The sequence below is a fragment of the Convolutriloba macropyga genome, chromosome 12, assembly GCF_964194025.1.
Source record: "Convolutriloba macropyga chromosome 12, txConMacr16.3, whole genome shotgun sequence".
Lineage (NCBI taxonomy): Eukaryota > Metazoa > Xenacoelomorpha > Acoela > Convolutidae > Convolutriloba > Convolutriloba macropyga.
Window position 1 is genome coordinate 45,853,923 of NC_134479.1, and position 21,782 is coordinate 45,875,704.

At 34.1% G+C, this 21,782-nt stretch overlaps 1 protein-coding gene across 1 annotated transcript in view; it reads right to left on the bottom strand.

Annotated features, from left to right (window-relative positions):
* Positions 1-2,921: 2,921 nt before the first annotated feature.
* The window catches only part of LOC142350367 (uncharacterized), a 54,493-nt gene continuing 35,632 nt past the window's right edge, over positions 2,922-21,782 (bottom strand). Inside the window, exon 2 of the mRNA XM_075402211.1 lies at positions 2,922-3,370. Coding sequence (XP_075258326.1) covers positions 3,171-3,370 — 200 coding nt within the window. The 3' untranslated portion in view covers positions 2,922-3,170. The remainder of the gene's footprint in view (positions 3,371-21,782) is intronic.

Consider the following 21,782-nt stretch of genomic DNA (forward strand, 5'->3'; position numbering starts at 1 on the left):
GGTGCCGTAGCCATCAATCAAACCACCGCGCCATTGATTCCTGAAATTCTTCTCATTGAATTCGATTTTATTTCAATAAACAGTTTAGGAAGAATTGCGCTGAATTTATGTACGAAATGCGCTGAAATTTCAGCGCTTTCCTTACATATTTTCATCAGAGCTTTTCGGCGCATCTTTTATGAGAAAAAGAAAAACTTAATCGTTCATGTAAGAGCAATTAAAACGATTCGAAATTCAGGAATCGGTGTCAAAAATCGTTCAAATCCGCTTAATAAATTTAAGAAATGCGCTGAATTTATGCATGTTTTTTGACAAAGTTTCAACGCGTTTCAGCGTAGAAATTATACGAGATTTTGGCGCTGAAAACGCCAAAACATCAGCGCGTGTCAGCGAATTCAGCACATTTCTTACATAATTTTAACACATTCAGCGCATTTCTTGCAAAATAATGCGCTGAAACGGCGCTGACATCTCGAACCAGGTATTTACAATGTAACTTATTCTTTAGAATTTTAGTACTCTCTCATTCTTTAGTTCAATGTGTACAAGTTATTATAAATTTATGTCTGTATTTTTGGTGTCTGATTGTTAAACGGATTTTATCTGTTCAAAATAAAACGTTTGTGTGACAATATGAAAGCAATTCGTCAGATTGTTTTGCTTTGTTTACTAGTTTTCAACTTTGTTTAATTGGTTTCTTCAGAATGTAAAACTACTTTGGAATTATTTTAGGTTAATCTCAAGGAAATCATGATAACGGCATTGCACCTTGGGGCTCAATTTTCTTACATCAGCCGTTTTCAAACCGGGCTTCATTTTTACACTGACGCGTACTTAATCGATGCATCATTATACGAGCATCTATTTTCTGCTGTGATTACTCGCATTAGGGAAAATATTTTTTTGGTTACCAAAAAAATGTATTTTATGTTAAAATAGTTTTTCAAAATTTTAATTGTGACAGTAAAATTCGACTGTTGAAGATAGGAGCAACGTGTCACTTTAAGAAAAAGGGCTGTTAAATGAGATCAACTTCTAGCATTCAGGAGATCTAAACAACCGGATGCTTAATTGTTGCCACACTCAATGAACAAAAAAAAACGTAAGAAATTTTAAACTGAGCCTCATGTTTTTCTTTTTGAAAGCATTTGGATTTTTGTTTTGAAACCATTCGGCACTTTGGACGGCCTCCCAGACTAAAATATTTGATATCGTTTTGAATGAAAACTGATTCTCTGTAAAAAGTTTTTAGATTAAAAATGTTGCTTCTCTAAGATTTAAACTCCGCAGTTTGAGTTGTTTTGCCTCAAGAGTGCTTTTAGCTTTTCTAGACAAAATGAGTTTTAAGTTTCCTATGGTTGATTTAGCTGATATTAACGCATTTCCAATTTTTTGTGTCCTTCAAGTCAATTAATTAACCAGACTACTTAGCCACTGCCATTAACCAGAATAGTTCGGTCTGATAAAAATTGTATTTTGAGAAAAAAATAAACGATGAAATTTTGTTTGTTGCAACGAACGAGAGTTCTATAATAATGTTATTGAGGTGTAATTTTAAGAATACTTTTTTGTAAATTTGATTTCGTAGAGCAATTTTTTTTATTAATCTTTGTTTCATCTTATGATATTTTGCAGAACAAATTTGAAGATTTGTAAGTTTAGCTATCCTGTGAAGGTCTTGAAACAAAAAAATGAGCATAAAAACTAATCTTTCCGTCAAATTTTTTCTTTGATTTACGAAGTTGAACTGATCGGAACTGTTATTAATAAGTGTCGTGTTTTATGAAATACAGCCTTTAATACCGGAATGTGCAATGAGTTGTTCAAAAACTGGCATATAAATGCGTGTAAAAAACTTTGCCGTGCTTTAGACAACAGTATTTTTCATGCAAATGTTTTAAAATGGCTAATGAATTTTTAGATTTTGCAACTGCTTTCGAGAAAACTTTCAGTCAAATTTAACAATTTTTAAACTGTTGCATCAACGGATGATACACACAAAAAAAGTCTTGTCAAACGAAAATTTGGTGCTGCAAAATTTTCACAATGAGGTCAACCTAAGAACAATTTAGGTGATGTTTTTTTTTGTCAATTTTTGCTTTTATCTAAGATACATTATCTAATATTTTATATCGTGAAATTGCTTTTCTTGAGCATTTTTGTGATTTTTTGCCGACTGTCATTGTGTTTGAGAAGTTTTAATTAGCTTTCCTAGGAGCCTCAGTTGTTTATTGACTAGCAATAAAAGCAAAATTAAAAACTGTACTGAAAACTCTGATTCTTTTCATTTCTGTGTACTAAAAAACTGTCCTAGTTTTCAGTCTTTTTTGAGAAATTAACACGGCAAATATGGTTTATCTCTCTTTTTTGTTTCTTTTAACTACAAAACGTAGCGTGATCGGAGACCATAACAATCATTTCGGAAGCACTGGCTTATTTTAACGTATCTTAAATGTGTAAACCGTTTAAATTATGAAGTTCAAAGGAAAATAAGATCAACATATTTTAATATAACACATTTTTAAAAATTCGGTTACGAATTCTTCAGAATTGCCACAGATGAAATAGCATATCCGCTGAGTGCGTAGTGAACTTTATTGAATGATGGAGCTGCACTTAAATCTGTTCCAGGAAAAAAATAATAAAAGGTCTTTCCCGGACTCGCGATTCTACAATACTTGAACACAAAAACTCGTGCACAATTTTTCGGCCTTGTAAAAATCCGCCCTAACATTTTGGGTTGCTCTGAAGTCCCGCGGACAAATTTTTGTCGGACAAAATTCCGGGGCTCATTTGAATCAAACAGTTATTTCCTACCAACTTTTCGTCGAAATTTTTGGTCGAGAATTGGGAGAATTGGAACCTTTATAAAGGTCTATTCTGGAAAAGATTTCCTGGATAAATTTCATTTCATTTAAAAACAAGAGATGAAAACTTTTAGACTTGACATTTCTCCCAGATATGTTAATCCTGCATTCAAATTTTAAAAAAATCATCATTCGAAATCAAACTTACCCATGCATTTTAGTATTTTACACACCAAACAATGCTTTATTAATTCATAACGAGTCACACCTTTTATACTGATTTATTAACACATCCGTTTTCCCCAACAATGGGGGAATTTTGTCCAGTTTGACAATTGGCGATTTTTGTTTTTCGGGTTCTTTTTACTTTCTTCCTGTCATTCGGAATGCTCGTCTGTCAGCCGTGAGTTGATTTCGAGAGTTGAAGTTGCCAAAGCTGTCATCATCATTTTCGATTCTCCAAGGAGACGTGAAAGCTCTGACTTGGACTCCGGCTGGCATCACTGGCTCGTAAGATTCCAGAAATTGTTCAAACTGCTCCTTGATAGAATCGGTGTCTTCATCTGAAATAAGAACTAGAGTGATATACAAATTAAAAAAGAAGAATATGAGTAAAATGCATTTGCACTATTAAAACTCGTCGGATCTTTTCAGTTTGCCCCCTCCCCCCAGCACATGTGCCCCCAGTTGCAGAGCACGTGCCATTACAAAAGAAATTATGTAAAAAATGGCACGTGCGAACACTAAGCTGTAAAAATGGCACAAATAAAATGCGCCCACTAAGCTGGGGGGGGGGCACAAACGGAAAAATCCAAACTTGTCAAATAATAAACAATGTGCGAACAAAATTTTTCAACAAAACTTTTCTGCTTTGGCACGTGCTCATTTGAGCATTTTGGGCTCGTCGGGTTGCTCTTCTGTCCTCGGTATTGAACTGCACTATCTTGCACCCGAATCAACGATCACACAAATTTCTTCGATTTCATACCAGGTCAAATATGATACTTAATAATCATGCTAGGTCATATATGATTTGCATGATTTCTTAATAGTCATACAAAGATCATATATATAAATTCTTGGAAATCATACAGGAATCACACAAAAAAAATTGAGAGCCGAAAAAATATAATTTTCATTTTGGTTCAAACTGAAAAAATTTTTGGAAATCATACATGGTCTTATATGGTAAAACAAAAACATTGACTGATGCCAAAACTCTCCGCATATTGTAGTCAAATAGCATTTAACTTAACATATCGTATTTGCAGTCCAAATCTGACTGGGTGCTCTAAAACAATAACTTGATTTTAAACGTTTTTAAAAGTTGGATTCAAAGAAAATTCTCGCTTCAAATAAATGAGCATTTATAGGTATAAACTCGCTTCAGAGAGCATGAAAACTTTAGTCGGATAAATAGACCTTTTTAGTGGCCAAGTTTGCAATAAGCATTGCATTTTAAGGTTTTCTTGTGGATCAAAAAGTGAAGACCGGGAATCACTTAATGATACTTTCTCAATAAAATGGTCAGGTAAATTGATGAGAAAAAATTGATTATTGGTAGTCATACTAGGATCATATATAATTTGTTGGTAATCATACATGGAACTTTTATGATTTCTTTGGTCTTATACTAGAGTTGCATTAAGCAATCAACTATGGAAAGTATGAAATCATGTATGATCCTTGAATGGAGTAAAAAATCTTTGGATTTTTTCCGTTTGTGCCCCCCCAGTACGTTATGCGCCCCCCAGTTACAGAGCACGTGTCATTACATAGTAAATCATTATGTAAAATTTTTGCACGTGCGGCTGGGGGATGCAAATAATATGCACCCACTAAGCTGGGGGGGGGGGGCACAAACGGAAAAGATCCAAAACTTCAAACCGAGCATGAACTGTGGCCTGTTTTCGATGCATGGCAATCTGGAATTGTTCTTTAAAAACAAATAATTCTCAAAATAATTGTCATTACCAAAATGCATTTTGGGCATTCGGGCATATGAAAACAAATTAATTCAAGTTATTTAAATTTAACGTAGCATTCTTCTTCTTCTGAAAATACTCGGAAATCAAGCAATAATTTTGCAATTGCTTTAATAATTTTTCAATTATTCGAGAGTTTTAAAGCACATGATGAAATATCAGATTTTTTTTGTTAACAAAACCCGATAACTGCTTCCTAACGGACCTTAAAAAGTACAAGACAATTATTTAAACTGATGAAATTGATTCCCAATCCTATTATATATAATTTAGGGGACAATATCTTTTGAAAAACAAAAATCCATGTCTTGTATTCAAATAAACTACTCAAAGGAAAGTGGAAAAACTATATGAAACTATATGAACAGTTGGCTAAATTTCAGGGAAGGAATTGCTTTCGTAAATAAGCTTTTCAAGAAAAAAATTGAAAATAATATGCCACAATTGATAAATTTGACGCAGAGTTTAAATAAGAGGTTTCAATGGAGTGCCATTAACAGGATTATCTGATTATATGGCAGAGACATTAGCTCTGAAAAAACTTGTTCATTCTGTAAATCTGATATTTTTTTCATAGTAATGCCAATTTACATGCAAATTTTGTTTGTTATACTCTTATGAGAAATTTATTTTTTAATAAAATATTGGTGAGCAGTTTACTGATATCAATTTGATGGTACACATCTAATATAATAGGTGTTTATAAAAATTTGCAATTTCCATGTTTAGATACATAGTTATCACACACACACACACACACACACACACACACACACAGGCTTCGACTGGTCTCAACTAAATGAAGTGGAAATCGTGATCTTGTACAAAAATCTGTGCATCAGTTTGAGATGTTTAATAGTTGTGGCTCTAGACATCTGACGACAGAAATTGGTGGTAGTCATGGATCCCTTCTCTATGCCTATCAAATATGCTTACACGCGAGCGAAGAAAAATTTGAAGAAAATTCCGCTCCTTTAAGAATACAACAAATCTAAATCTTTAACTTTGCCATTAACTTAACTTGATCTCGAATATCCATCGGTGTTTATTCCAACAAGATTTACGACTGCGTTTACGTTTTTCTTTCACAAAAAAGAGGCAGTAAACTTAAGTTTTACTGAGTCAGCGGATAAGTGCTTTTTTTTAGTAATAACCAATCTAATCGACGCTATTTTTAAAAAGCCGCCGGACACGAGAAGATTGATGGAAAGCATGCACTGGTTGCCTCATAAATTGGGGATAGAATTCAAAATTGGCTGTTTTGTTCATAAAGTTGTTGTTAACAGCAAACCGAAAACATTTTTTTATTTTGCTTAAATAGGACAACAATTTCCAACTCAGAACTTCACGCCGGTGCCTGATTCTGGAACCAGCGACTGGATTGTCTCAGATTAGATGTCAGATAAGAGAACGTTAACAAAATGATTTCATTCTGTCTAGTCAAATAGTTTTCCAGACAATTAGCACATCATAACTAGTTCTAATTTGGCTCACATCATCATCAAAATCATTTTTTGAAAAAAAATTTATCATCATTGGGAACTTTAGGAGCATTTGGAACTCATGGAAACGGGCATTAAATGGCACTTTTGTCAAGTTTTGTGAAGCTTCTCCCGCTCAAAAAGCTGTTGGAAATAATGATATACCTTTTTATATCTATTTAAGTTTATTCCTAATTTTTTTCTTATTTGATAGATTTGTGAACTAACCTTAACGATAGACCTATGTTTTTTTAAAAAAAAAAGATAGAAAGGATTAAAATTTTGTCAATAAAAAACTTTATGTGTACGCAACCATTTGATTCGTTTTGTGAGATAGCATTGGATACGTTTTCATGCCACAATAAACACGCAATTGCGCCCACATAAAACAGTTTTTTTCAGACTCCTTCCTCAAATTCTCAAAATCATTATTCATAGTCATGTTTAGAAACGGACAATTGTGCCAATCTCAGTCTTTCCCTCTTTCCCTAGTTGACTTATTTACGACTCTAATTCCATTTGTTTACATTAAACGGAATGGAAAGATTGTAAAGTGGAAATTTCGCCACTTGTGTGAAACAGAAGACAAAGCCCTCAGACAAAACGGCCCCTTTTGGCTGTTGTTATTTGGACGTGATTAAATATACCCGCCCTTGGAGGGTAACATTATGCGACAATAATTGATACCCTGTAAGTTTTTCACCTGGTTTATGGTTTTGTTGGCGTTTTGAGTGCTATAAAACTCAACATCATAAACCCGAGCAGAAATATTTGCAATAAGAGCTTGCAAAAAACCAGAGCAGTTATGACGAAAAATAAAAATTTTAAGCTCTCATATTTATCATTTAGACTAAGATATCATCTTGCAGCATAAGTTTGTGGTTTTTACAACCCTTTGCAACGTAGATAGATAAATGCCGAAGTAGATAAATTAAGACACATTGCTATCCTAGAACGATCGAAAATTTTGTTATTTGCATCAATAATATATGACCTTGACCAGTCATTTTAATGTTAAAAATCAGGTTTTCTGAATGGAAAAGGCATACAATTTTTTTGAGTAGTTTCACCGAGGCGATTGTTTCTTTTACTAAAACATAAAACAAGCTGATTTTAAAAACCGCCTCATTTATGAGATGTTGTTTATTGATTTCGTTTAAATAAATGTACAAGTCATCGGGAACTCCCGCGTCTTGCAACATTCAATTATTTACTTCTGTATTTAATGGAAATTTGTTTTTGAATCGCCAAGCACAAAGCGATCATAAAGACACCTGGTTGAGTATTAACTACAAAAAACTTTTACTCCGAATTCAGAAAAGCAAAAACAGAAACGGTGCTCAGCGTTGAATAAAAGACTGAGAAAAAGCGCTGAGAAAAAAATTGAAAATTATATCAATAATGAAAGAAGTACTCGCCTCTGTGCCATTTCTTTCAGGCACGCGCTCCTGTATGCTTGTTTCTTTGAATGAGATTGCAAGTCCTCTCCTCTCCCCCTCCCTTACCTACAGTGGTTACAAAAAAATATGTAAAATTCAAGATGTATGAACAAAAAATCAAAAAAAAAATCCTAAAAAAATGTTTGTCAAAGTTTTGATTTGCTAACAATTATTCTCAATCCAAAAACGACGACAGAGTCAATAAGAGCAAATTACAAGTGGTTTTAATAAATAAAGACAGCCATCAGTTATTCTCAACATTATAAAACTAGTCTGAAATTTTTTTATAAATTTGAGTTGTCAGAAGCAGTATTTCAATAAAAACAAATCGAATAAAGCGGCTTTTGCCTTTTCTACAGCTTTTAATGTGTATTTTTCAGACCAAAAAATAGTAAATGATAAGCAATTGAAAAAATAAGTAAATGTTTGAGTTGTGTTGTTCGTTTACATAATATTAAGTTATAACTGGAATTTTGAACAGAGATTTTCAATTGAACGTTTAAGGAAACAAGGTGGCACGGTAATTTTTTGTTTGTACATATTCCTCTTACCCCGCTCATCTGACATTTTTGAATTAATGGTCAAACCAAATGAGGAAGAGATAGGAAATTTTTAAGATCTCATATATTGCTCAACAAACCAATAAATGAATGGAATAAAGCCCCAATAGAGGGCTGATGAAACCATGCCATTAACAAGACTACGAGAGAAGACAAACGTAAAAGTCAAATTAAAACAAACATCAATTACACTCAAAACCGGATGAGTTTATTTAACGAAGCACAACAACAAAATCAAAAAGGCATCAGATAACACCTAAACTAAACAAGTTAATCTGTACTTTACAACGAAATATTCGAGACCTGTCCTCAACGACTCATAAACTTTTTCAATAAAGGCAGCAGAAAGTGCAAAGTTTAAAAATATGTTTCCATTTTTGAAATCCATTATTTTCTAAGTGAATGAAGCAATTAAATATCAACTGAAGTCATTAAAACGATTCATTTATACTTCTTGATATATATCAAAGGAAGCAATAGAAATTTTGTTGATCTATATCTCCTAAATAAACAATCTCGGACCTGTTTTTATCCGGGTTATGTCAAACAGATGTAAAAAAAACGAAAAAAAACAAGCAAAAATTTATTTCAAAAAATCAAATAACAGCATGAAAACGGTGTGGTAACCGTTTATCGGAGAAGTAGTGAACAAACATTTTGAATACATTCAATTGCGTAATTTTTCAACTTCAATGGAACCTCACCATCAGTGTGATATTGTGGCATGGAAACAAAGAACAGCCTCAAAAAGTTCAAAAACATGCGTTGAAAACACAAAAGTTGTATAGCTTGAATTTTGACTCATTAGAAAGAGGATTTGACCAACCTACCAAAGAGGATTTGAGACTAACCTACCAATTGACAGAAAGAAAAAGAAAGTTACAAAGCTCACAAATCCAATGATTTTTTTAAAACTAATATTCTTATTCAATGGAAACCACACACTTTCCATTAATAAAACCGTTTAACTTGCAGCTCTCTAGAGATCCAATTGGACTTGTTATTATTGGGACTGAGTGATAAGGCTCAAAAACGATAGAAACGGACAGAACTCAAAACTATTTAAACTTTTGAAACTACATTATTAAATCCATTAAAACTATGACATTTTTGGAATCATTAATAACTGTGGAGAAAAAAAAGTTTATTCGAATTTTTACATGGGTCAATGTAATTACCAGTGGGTCTTCTTTGCAAAGGATATATATGAAAAGGACGAAACAACACGAAAATATGACTTCTAAAAAAAACAAAAAACAAATCAAAATGAAAACACTGCCTAAGCCCTAAGAACATCAGCAAAAAGATTTTACCAACAAAAATGAACGTTTGGTTCTGCAAGAAGTTGATGGTACCTATGAACATGGAGACTAATTTAGATGATGAAAAAATCAATATCAAGAAATGCAAGGTTCAAAAATACTTCTATTTTGGAAAATTTGTTATCTAAAAGACATTAACGCCATTAGCTATAATATGAACTTATTTAATTGATTAATTTATACCTCATAAAAAGCCACTGCTAGAAGAATTCAAGAATTGCAATGTTTTGAGTTGCAGCCGTCAATATCATAAGATATTAACCAAAGACGTTAAGCATCTTCCATTCAGCATTTCAGGCTTCCATTGAACTTGTCTTTGAAAAGATAATAAGTTAAGCAAACAAAACTGAACATCAGAAATGGATAAACATCTTAACGATTGTTTTTTTTGAAAACTCGTAGCACCAAAGCCTAGAAACCATCATGTAAAAGTAAGACCATTGAAGAAAATAAAATTGTTTTCAGTTGACAAGGATTTAGCTGCCATTAATGAGACTAAGGTACAGTTTGGCACAAGTATTATTAAAAAGAATATACAAAATTTCACTGATATTTTCTTAAATTAAACATATACAAAGTCTTAAGAGCCACCAAATACCGACTGAAAACGCGGTGTAGTTTTAATGGTACCTATTAACAATTTCAAACTGTTTTTTCCTATTAGAAGTAACGCATGAGGCTCTAAAGATGAAAAAGCAGGCAAAACAAAAGAACTCAATTTAAGTTTTTAAAACACTTTCAAATTCTTTAAATTCATGAACTCGCAACAAAAAGATAAAATGATGCGCTCATTTTCATTTAAATGTGATTTGCATTAATAGAACCTGAATTAAAAATCAATTTCTTGAGTAATTAACATAAATAGAATCAAAAATTTTCAAATTACTTGAAGAAGAGATTAAGGTGCAATACAATTCGAACAATTTTTTTTGTTGTAAGAGTTCCCGAATGGAACAAAACTAGCCGTGGTATAAGGGCGTCTCCGACGAAAACACCTACTTGGTCCAAATTTTAGGCAAAAACACCTACTTGACGCAAAATAGGTAATTTGGCAGATAAAACATTTCAACCCATCAAAAAAAATAATTAATTTTGGATAAACATCGAGTTAATTTTTGAAAAAGCCGGCAATATTTTAACTCCACAAGGCTTTTATTGCCACCGAAAACAAAATTAGCCCTCTTTAGAAGTTTAAAAAGTTGGTTTTAGTAGTTTTCTGTTCTCTATTTTAGGCCAACTTATACGAAGGGGACTAAAAAGCGTATTTGGCGTCCCTTTTTACTGGAAATTGGGAAATTCGATAAATTTAGAATAAATTTAGAAAAAATTTAGCAACCCTCCCCTATCTTATGAGGTAAAACCGACAACACTATTATTGACAATTTAGAAATTTTGTCAAAGTCAAGGAATATTGGGCTAAAATTAGGGAAAATTTGAAAAAAAACAACGGATATCGGTCTACTATCACATAACTTTAAACCTCGTTAAATCCTATGCAAAACAAAATTCAAAAAAATTTCATATTCATATTTATATATTATACGCTGAACGGGGTTTTTAATGATATTCTCTACGACGAAAGTATCGATAAGTCGAAATTGACTGAACAAAAACCCATTTGAATATGTAGTTCCTCACTCCCACTAGAGTGGGGTCGGAACAATAAATCATATCCAGATTGTTTTGTTACTAACACGACTCCGAATCAAACTTACAAAACGAACAAAACCGGGAGTTGTTTTCTTTGAAATATGTTTCAAGCGATGTTGCTTTGCTATGTTACCTTCTGGAGAACTAAGGAGAGCTAGAATTTAGATGAAAAATGTTCAAACTCTCAACCGCAAATTTTTGCAAAAGATGGATTCTTCCTAATATATTTAATAAAAAACACTATAACAAAGCGGAAGTATAATTAGAAAGTTCGACCACAAAATACACGAAAAAGAGGCATTAAAATATCGCTTGAGGTCTAATTTGGATTTTTATGCTTTTATGTTTTATCGTTGCCCAGAACCCCTGTCAATTGCAAATGGTTATGCTGCCCTTCTACAGCAAATTTCAATTTTCTGATTTAATATTGCATGTTGATGCTCTTGAAACCTTTTTCTTTTTTCCTAAACTCTTTTAACATTTTGCAAAGTTTTGCCAGAGTGTCGCTCATCTTGCAAATATGCAAATTTATAAGCTTGTGCTAAAAGTATATTTTAAAATCATTTTAAAATCATTTTTAAAAATGTTAAGAGATAGCCGCAACTTTGAACTTCTTGAGCAAATTGAATTATAAACTTGCCAAAAGTTTTGAAATCAAAGCATTTAATTGCATAACTGTTTTTGAATAACTTTTTTGTAGCTAAGATTTGGATATGCTTCGATTTTTTAAAAGGGCACGCGCAAATATGTCTCAAAAAATTTGAATTCAAAGTGAAATATCTCAACAATTGTCTTGTCAAATCTTCCAAGATAACCATCGTCATGCATGATTTTGTAAGATAACGTTGTTTACATAAATCTTGCGCAAGATCTCGCAAAAGTAGAAATCAAATGTCGTTTTGGAAAAGAATCCAAAAGTAGGTTTTGGAAACAGGCTCTTAAAACTGATCAAAAATTAACTGTTATTGGTTCACCGAAGCATACACAAAAAAAATTTAAACCAAAAAATTCATAAAGTTAATTTCTGTGAAAAGTATTTGATCACAACCGTGGTTAGCATTCTGAATTTTGGATCAACGCAGTTACACTAAATGGACCTGGAAAAAAATGAAAAAAAAATACCGGAGGGCTCTTAATTGTTTGTTAATTTAGTCCATTTTGAGGATTTATACCAAACTTCCATCTCGTGGCAAGTTTAAGATAGATTCTGATAGGTTTATGATAGAGCTGTTCATTCAAAAAATGCTTCAGGTACATTGACTAGCTATGAGACTCTTTTGCTCAAATTGGATGCTAATTAAACCCAGTTGGAGAAAATACCAGTAGCAGAGAATTGAATGTTACGAGAATCGACATGTCTCATGAATGTTTTTCTGTTCTTACGGAGAAATCAGTTATTTCAATTCAGTATTTTTAATTTAGGTCAGTGATTTCAATTTTTGTTTGAAATTTGATAAAGATAAAGTCTGGCCTCAATTAAAAAAAGCCAAAAATTTATTCCAAAGCGCAGGTAGGATACTGACTTTACTAATCAAACTGAGAACTATGTAGAAATTTTTTAATTTTTTAGGTCAATTTAACAGAACAAGATGTTGTTATATTGCTAGAACTTCTTTTCATTCGAGCAACATATCTTTTATGAAAAAATCTGTAGCAATTTCAATTTAAAATTTTCCAGAAATTTTTCATCCCTCGTCTAAATTCCCATAAACAAGAACAATTCGAGAATGTTAGTGGGTTCCCAGTTTCTGTGTATTTGCATAAACTTTTTTATTAAGATTCAGATATGCTTCGATTTTTTGAAAAAGACACGCGCAAATAAATTTCAGGAAATTTGAGTTCAAAGTAAAATATCTCTCGACTTGTTTTGCCAAGATAACCATCGTCATGCACGGATTTGCGAGATAACAATTTTTATATAAACATTGCGCAAGATCCCGCAGAAATAGAAATCCAATTTCGTTGAGAAAAGAACCCAAAAATAGGCTTTTAAAGCAGACTTTTAAAAAAGATCAAATAATTTGTTATTGGTTGACCGAAACGTTGAAAAAAACTTTTTGAACCAAAGTTTCATGTAGTTATTTTCTGCGAAAAGTGCGTGATCACAGTCGTGGTTAGCATTCTGAACTTCGGATTAACGCGGTTCCACTAAATGAACCTGGAAAAAGGAATCAAAAATAAAAATTCCCGATATCCCCTAGTTTTTTAATTTAGTCCATTTTGAGGTTTTCTACAAAATTTCCGTCTCGTTTCAGGTTTAAGATAGGTTTAAAATAGAGTCGTTCATTTAACAAAAATTGCATTAGGTAAATTAACGCACTATGAGACTCTTTCGCATAAACTTAATGCTAATTATACCCAGTTGAAGAAAATACCAGTTGCAGAATTGAATGTTAAGAAAATCGAAATTGTCTCATGAACGTTTGTATGTTCTGTTGGAGCAATCAGTTATTTCAATTCAGTATTTTCAATTTATGCCAATGTTTTCAGTTTTTGTCAGAAATATGATACAGATAATGTCTGGCCTCTTTTAAAAAAATAAAGCCAAAAACTGAATCCAAAACTCAGGTTGCTGACTTTAGTAATCAAATTGAGAAAATGTAGAAGAAAAAATTCTAGGTCAAGATGTTGTTATGTTGCTAACTTCTTTTCATTCGAGTAACATAGTTTTTCTGAAAATATCAGTAGCAACTTCAATTTGAAATTTTCAGAAATAGGTCATCCCTCGTCTAAAATTTTTTTGAAGATATTAAAATCTTTTTTGTTTTTTTTTAATCTTCATTTTTCTCACAATTGTAACGTTTGGTTCTTTTCTGTTTTACCCAACGTCGATATGAATTTCTACCAATTGCATATGTTTTGCATTGAATACAAGAAACAACGCAATTCATATAGGCACAAAAGCCAATTATAATGCAACGCTGCAGCAAAATTTTGAAGTTTTTGTATATAACAATAATTGTGCTTTGCTTATAAGGCAAGAACGAAATGAAGAAAGCTTGTTTGAAAACAATTTTTAAGACTTTTGAATAATAAACGAGAAAGGAATTCTGTTCAAACTACCAGTGATAAAGACAGACTACCGATATCAAAACAGCTATAGATGAGCACAAAAAAAATTCTAATCTATTGACGGGGTGTGAGCAGATTAACTTTATAAGGCATGGGCAAAAAGAAAAATGGTCCAGCATTGCGATATCTATACAACAGTTAAATATACCTCTTGTAAAACAGATTTAAACAAAGCAGTCTAACAATCAATTTTTTTCATATATGTAAAGCATGCAGAAATTGAATATGATTTAGAAATACCTACTCACATGTCTTAAAAGAACATAGCCTGACTTTTCGTAGCGATGCCCCTTCCTTAGTAAAATTAAAATTACTTTAAGGAAAACTGCCTTACAAACAACACGTCTCGTTATCATTTTTTATGTTCTAATCTTGTTCTACTTTACAGTGTAGCTTATTGATAAAGTGTCTAGGGGAGCACTCGAAAGAGAAGTATCAAATTAGAACTAGCTTATAAATCTCAACACAGGGAAGAGTAACAATGTCAATTTTTATCAGAAAACCGATGCATGCAACACCTATAAGAACTGGTAGAGTGCCAATTTGCACAAAAACAATATCTTAGTTATAATCTATAACTATTTTTGAAACAATTAGTTACACATATTTAATGTATTTGATTTTCGATATCTTATTGAGAATTTACCACCAATTGTAAACCCCACGATGATATTTTAGAAACAAATGATAAACCAAATTTTTCCACACTGTCTATAATCCAATGAATTTTTGGTCTATTCAAACTTCAAGTGCAATTGAGACAAAAATTTCAAAACAGCTTAGGTTACTTTAATAGAATTTTGTTGATGTTTTCCATAGGTTTCAGGCACAAAAGATGAAAACTTACTAGGAAACGGTGGAAAAAAATATGGGAAGAGTTTAATTATTCCGATAAAAAATCTTCCCTGAATCTTCCAAAAGCCAAGTTTTTTTTTGCTCTTTTCGGAATTTTATCACTCGCTTCAGAAATATTTTATGCAATTACGTATCTTTATTACTTTTCGAATTGTTGAATTTTGAAAATCAAACAATTTTTTGTTAGAACTTGAAGCGCTTCATTTGCCCGAAATTTCAAGTTCTTATTATAGCCTCTAATTGTGGGGCCATTAACCCGTTGAGCAGTTTCCGCGGTCAGTTTTGAAATCACCCAAAGTTTTTCTATTTTTGGCGCCTATCGAGCTGAAAATTTGTGGAATAACTATTTTTATTCATAAATACGCTTAGCGACTGTCTATTTTGACAATGGATGAAACGTGAACTAAAAATAGGGCCGAAGTGAAAATGAAGCATAATTGCATGAAATGAGGCTTAATCACACTTCTAAGCTCAGACTATAACTATAACTGTCGTAGTTCTACCTCCTTGAAGTATTTTGGGCAAATTTTAGAGGATTTATGTCAAACTGAACAGTCATGTAAAGTACGAAGGGCAAAAAATATATTGATTATGTGTTACAGTTATTACAAGCTAAAATCTACAATATACCAAGGCAAAGCGAGCGTTTCCTTAATTTTCAGAAAGAAATTCTTTCTATCACTTTTAAAATCAATATTTCCAAACTATTAATTTATGTTGTGCAATTTATTAAGAAGGCATTATATAGATAACATTAAGGAGTTAATGGGTTTTGAATTATCATTTTTTGATCGGAGGGCGGTGATTCGCTGATTGTTTCTTTGATGAGGAAGGGTACTTAGAAGCATCATATCTAAAGAGAGAAAAATATCTAAGATTGCGTAATTATGTCGATTTAGTGTAAGCTGTTATTTGACCAATCGCCCGCCTATCGGTCATATCAATTGAAGTCAGTGCTCGGTGGATTCTTTGGAAAGGAAAACATATTTTTCGTATTCCCTATTAATTGTTCAAAGTTGAGTTTAAAAAAATCATACAATATTTCGAATTTCTGGCAGGTATAATTAAGGGAGGGATAAATCGTACAGCGAGAGCGCAAAATCTCTAAAAAATAATTTTAGTAGAAAAACGAACTATCTGAATATATAAATACGCAAAGTTTGTAAACTTAACAGTCAATGTTAATTTCACCAACAAAAAAAAAACAAATTGACGGGGATAATTGGTGAAACCTGTCGGTTTTTCAAAATAATCTGCATCCTACAAACTACTCAAAACGATCTATATCAACATAAATTTCTTGCCGTTGTCGTTGCCCAATATTTGACCTAGATATCGGAGGGCAACAAAATTGTTGAACCCGCTCATAAACAGCAGCAGGAACCAATGGATAGCAAGAAATATTTTTTTAAACTGAAAAATTAGAATCTGTCAAAGCTCAAAGAAGATCAAAATTAAAGAGTTTTACATGTTAGGACTTAAAATTTGTTCGCCCCCAACCGATTCTAAAGGGTAACCGGAGCAACCAAAGGCTATAGTTGTTGAACAGGGTAATCTCTAAAATATCTATTAGGGTAATCTCAAACGCTACTGCATGTGGCTTTTAACACCTGCCATTTTTCATATTTCCAATTCTTGCTGATATTTTTAGTATGTTTATGTTATGAAATTTTAGCTGTTTTTTAAGGGTCAAATTGCGCATGTTGAAGTTATCTAGTGCAAAGTAACTTTCATCATTGCTTGTACCAAAAAAAGCATATTGCGTCGTTACTTGAGATTTGCAGTATAAATATTAATCTAAATCGCTTCTTTCAATTAACCAATCACGAAGAGTGACAAATTATCTATAAACGGTACTTCACTGAACCTTTACCTTACCCGAATTGTTTAAATGGTGTAAAAAATTGTATTTAGAACCTTTAGAAACTGTTACAACGAGCAGTTGGCTCTTGTTTTGACTATAGATTGATTCTTAGTCAACTTTGGTCCTTTGTCTTAAGTTTTTGCTAGATCTTAAGATTTGCAAAGTTCATAAGTTAATTGAGTTCCCTGTATAAATTACCAACAATACTATCTGAAGCCTTACAAACTTCAGTACGAGGTTGAATTTATCAGTCAGCATGTTATTTACTTCAGTCAGATTTAAAGTTGCAGTCATTTAAACGACCAAGAAAATAAAAGTTTTGACGGCATTATCAAGTTATATTAGGTTGAAAAGCCAGTCCAGTGTAAAACTCGAGAACCAGGCTGTGGAGACTGAGTTCCGCTGAGATTCTCAAGCAGCCGCTACAAAAAATTTGGCTGTTGAACAATCAAAAAACGAATGAATAGCTTCATCTATTTCTGCCTCGATTTGTGAAAAAGGTTTGACAATGCCTCTCAGAGAAATTTTGGTGGTTTTTTTAATAATAGAAAACTGTGCATCAGAAATGATTTTGTAGAGATAATGAAAAATCCTGATTGAGCTTCTATACCCCAATTTATAATGTCCGCGCAGACTAGCAAATCCTCACCCTGACTGAAACTCAGTTGCCGTTTGACGAAGAATTTTAGTAGTAATTACATGCATTGGCCATCTGTTAAATTTATGGAATAGTCGTCATTAAATGGCAAAATCATATCTGAAGTGTCTCGATCATATTTGACCGAGCGTGTAACTTGACTCCAATTTGCTATGTTAATACACAGGGTATACTTTAAACTTGCAGTATTGGGTTAAGTTCAAAAGCTAGGGCAGTGGTATTAAACGTAGGTGATTTCTATTGGGACCAAATTAACCAAAGTTCTTTTCAGGTCTGCTTTGATGGTGCAAAGCAATATTTTTTAGTAGTAAGAACTCACATTGGCCGATTCTTAAACTGTTATTGACTGGTACATTTATGAAGCGAGCTGTTAATAACATATGGTGTGAACAAAATTGTTACTAAAATCGTCACCTGAAAACTACTTTAAAAAAATGAAATTTGGGGAAATTACTTCTTTTGTGATTTGGTAGTCTTAGATACAGAAGGTGGCAAAACTTTTACGATAACAATTAAGATTGAATTGTACAATTTAAAATATAAATTTATTTTAATTGAAAGCATTGCCTTGCGTCAACATATTTATTGAAAAAAATTGAGACACGATTGTTTACCTTATTCCAAAAAAACTTTTTTTTTCAAAATTATTAACCTTGAGAATTAATTAAACAAATGATAATAAATCAAAGATAAAAACTTTTACTTCCTAAAAGCAAATATAAGGGCTGAAAATTAATTAAAATGATCTACTTCTCATGAAAACTGGTAGAAAATGGTTATTTTGGGCTGCTTTTGACGGGATCTCTCAAGTAGGGCAGAATGGCAATTAAAATTTTGACAATTGAATAGATCCTCGAGGCCGTAATTTCAGTTTTTTGATTTGTCGACGAAAAAAGTCAAAATTAATTAATTTTCAATAGCATGCCAGAGAAACGAAGACTTCACTGGAATGGGTCCGAAACCGATGTTCATATTTGAATTACTTCGCATTAGTTCCTAGGTCAAACTTTTTGTGAGTAATTACATTATGAACGGGGTTAAATTGCTGTGAAAAAAATTGTCCGCCACGTGACCGCCTATTTAATTTTCAACCGCGCAATACACTTTTTTCCGTTACTCAACCGTTTGTTTACTATCATTGCGTCTATTTTTGAATGAAATCCACGCCTTAAGATGGCGTTGGGTTACGGATTTTCGCAAGCGGAATGAAGAGCGTATTTAACTAAGTAAAAATATTAAATTCTCAAAAATATAGAATGACAAAAGAGATTTCTTACAGTAGAAATTAGAGATTTACAGGAGAGATCTGATTATTACATCAAGATGGTGATTTGATTTTGGGGATGAAAAATGCTCGCAAGTCAGCGGTATACATACCAGTTATCAGTGCGAGAAAGTCATGATGCACCATGATTTACAGTGGGGGTCAACTGGAATTCTTGAGGGATTGCATTGAGCCATTTTAAACCGCTCAAGCATTGTTTCGATGTAGCGTTCCTAGTTGAACGTCACTTTGCCCTCCTCCCGTCTGATGATTAGACACCGAAATCAGTGTAGTCTCCCTCTGTCTTCCTTGTGAAACGTTGCCTCGAGTGCCTTCTTGACATCGAGATCATTGTCATGCTTCTTGATGCTACTATGATGTCGTCCTGTCTATGCTCTCGCGAACAGGCAATGATCGTTCCTTCTTCTGGTGAACCCTTTTCTCAGTAAACAGTTGGCCAGTTTCTTATACCAGGTGTTAGCATCCTGTTTCAAACCATTAATTGATTTATTCAGTCGACATACTAATTTCCCTCTTTCTGATCCTTGTTTTACAAACTCGTTTGGTGGTTCCAGATACACTTCTTCCTCTTGTGATGAGTGCGAAAAAGTCGTCTGGACATCAAACTGGTGCATCACATGGCCCTGCTTTGCTGATAAGTGAAGTAGAAATTTGAAAAACTCTGGCCTACAGGTAGGCGCAAAAGTCTTAAAGTAGTCCAGTCCCTCCAATTATTTGAAACGTTTTGCCACATAGCGTGCTCTTTATTTGTCGACTTGACCACTGGGTCCCAATTTCACTCCGTAGACTCATTTGCCCGGTAGGACGTCACCGTCGGTGGGTGGTCTCACTGGGGTCCAAGTCACGTTGCCTTGAGTGCCTTGACCTGATCCTTCATTTTTCGTTAACACAGGTGTCAATCTTTTCCTTGCTTGGTTTCGTAGACTGTTGTGGGCTCCACATCGTCACCGTTGGTCACAAAAAGATGGGTTCTGACTTCTCCAAAAATGCGGATTATTATTTGCCCGTGTCCCTCGTCTAGGCTTAACCATGTCATCTTGCTCCAGTGCCTCTTCAACGAAACCAACTGTCTCTCACTGTGAGAAGTCTTCTCTGTTACTGTCTTCTAGTGACTTCGAGCCTCTGAGACTCCCTCTTGTTGCAGTAGATTCCTCGTCTAGTGCTGCTTCAACATCCGAGGCATCTCGTCTCAGTATCTCGTCTTGAGTGTTCGCGCTCTCTGCGTCCTGCCACTCCTCCATTATTGCAGTAGGTGTGCCCTGTTTCTCTTTGTTGTCATCGTTTTGGTTGCCATAAGATGGGTGCCAGATCCCAAGTTACTGTGACCCCTCGTCTAGTAGGTCGCTTTTCTCTGTGTTGTCAGGGATTGAGCCCATTTCAGACCTCTTATTGATCAGATCTCAAATTGCCATCACCTTGACACGAAGTATCCGTTGCTCCTCCAGTGTAACCCACAAACTTTGTTTCCAATGTCTTGGGTTCAAGTTTGTTCTCTCTCCCCTTTCCTCGGGAAGACTATTCAACCATAAACAGATGTTAACTAATTGAAAGATTAGGTTTTGTATCTAGAACCAGCTCTCCTGTGCGCTTTTCTTCTCGTCGCACAACTGATTTTCTGATCCTTGTTGCGCGAAGAAGTGATGCTCCCCACATCTTTTGGGAAGACCGGATTCAATGAGCAAGCATCTTGCCAACTCCAGTAGTGTCCTGTTGCACCTTTCAGCTAAACCATTCTGTTGTGGCGTCTCGGGTATGGTCTTCTCCTGCAGAACGCCTGCATCTAAGCAGTACATCTCGAATTGCTTTGAGAGAATTTCCTTCCAATTGTCTTGCCTTTGCTTCTTGGGCGTCCCCACACTGCAAACAAATTTCTTCAGGCTAACCATTGCTTCACGTTTTGCCTTAAACAAGTCCAAACACGCAAACTTCGTACACTGGTCTGCAAACAAAATTCAGAAACAGAACCCTGACAATGATTTTACTCTGAAAGGACCCATCACGTCTGTGAACACCCTCTCCAGCTTCACTTTTGATTGGGTTTCTGCCCCTCTTGTTACTGAAGTCTTTGTGATCTTGGCCAACGCGCTCACATTGCGTAAATCATCGAGTTTACCCATCGTTTCTGTGCATTTTTGACCACAACTGCTTGATTCAAATGATTCAATCTTTTGTGCCACTTCATTTTGCACTGTCAAATTTGCAACTCATCTTGAACTTTAAAAAAAATGCAGGGTAGGTAAATTTTTTTATGGTAGTTTTACCCAAGCGAGTTCCCCTACGTGAAACTATGTCCCCACTCCATGCATCTTGAGAATGATAGGAGGTTGTGGAAATAGTCAGGCACACATAAAACCTTCTTGAGTTTGCATTGAAGTTCCGCTTTGTTTGAGGGTACGCTGATCCTCACACAGCCCCTGCCCACTTCTCTAGAAGCCTCTCCGTTGGAATTTCTATCCACTGATTGAATGGGCACAAAGTCCCGGAGCGCTTCCATGTGTGTCAAAATGTGATTTGTACAACCACTGTCCACTAGCATGCTTGCTATATTCCACTGGGTAACAGCTACTCAGTATTTCTCGTCTGGTGTAGCCAATGTTGGACCCATTGCCACTGACTCTTGTCTACCTTCATCTCTTTGGCTCTTGCATGCCCTGTGTAGACGAGCCTTCTCACCACACTTAGTGTGTTGTGCTGATTTTTCTTCCCGAAGTCGTTGGCAAAATGTCCGGGGAACCCACACACGAAACAGTTTCCTCTTTGGGTCCCTTCCTGATGTCGCGCTTTACGGCCATTGCCAAAGATAA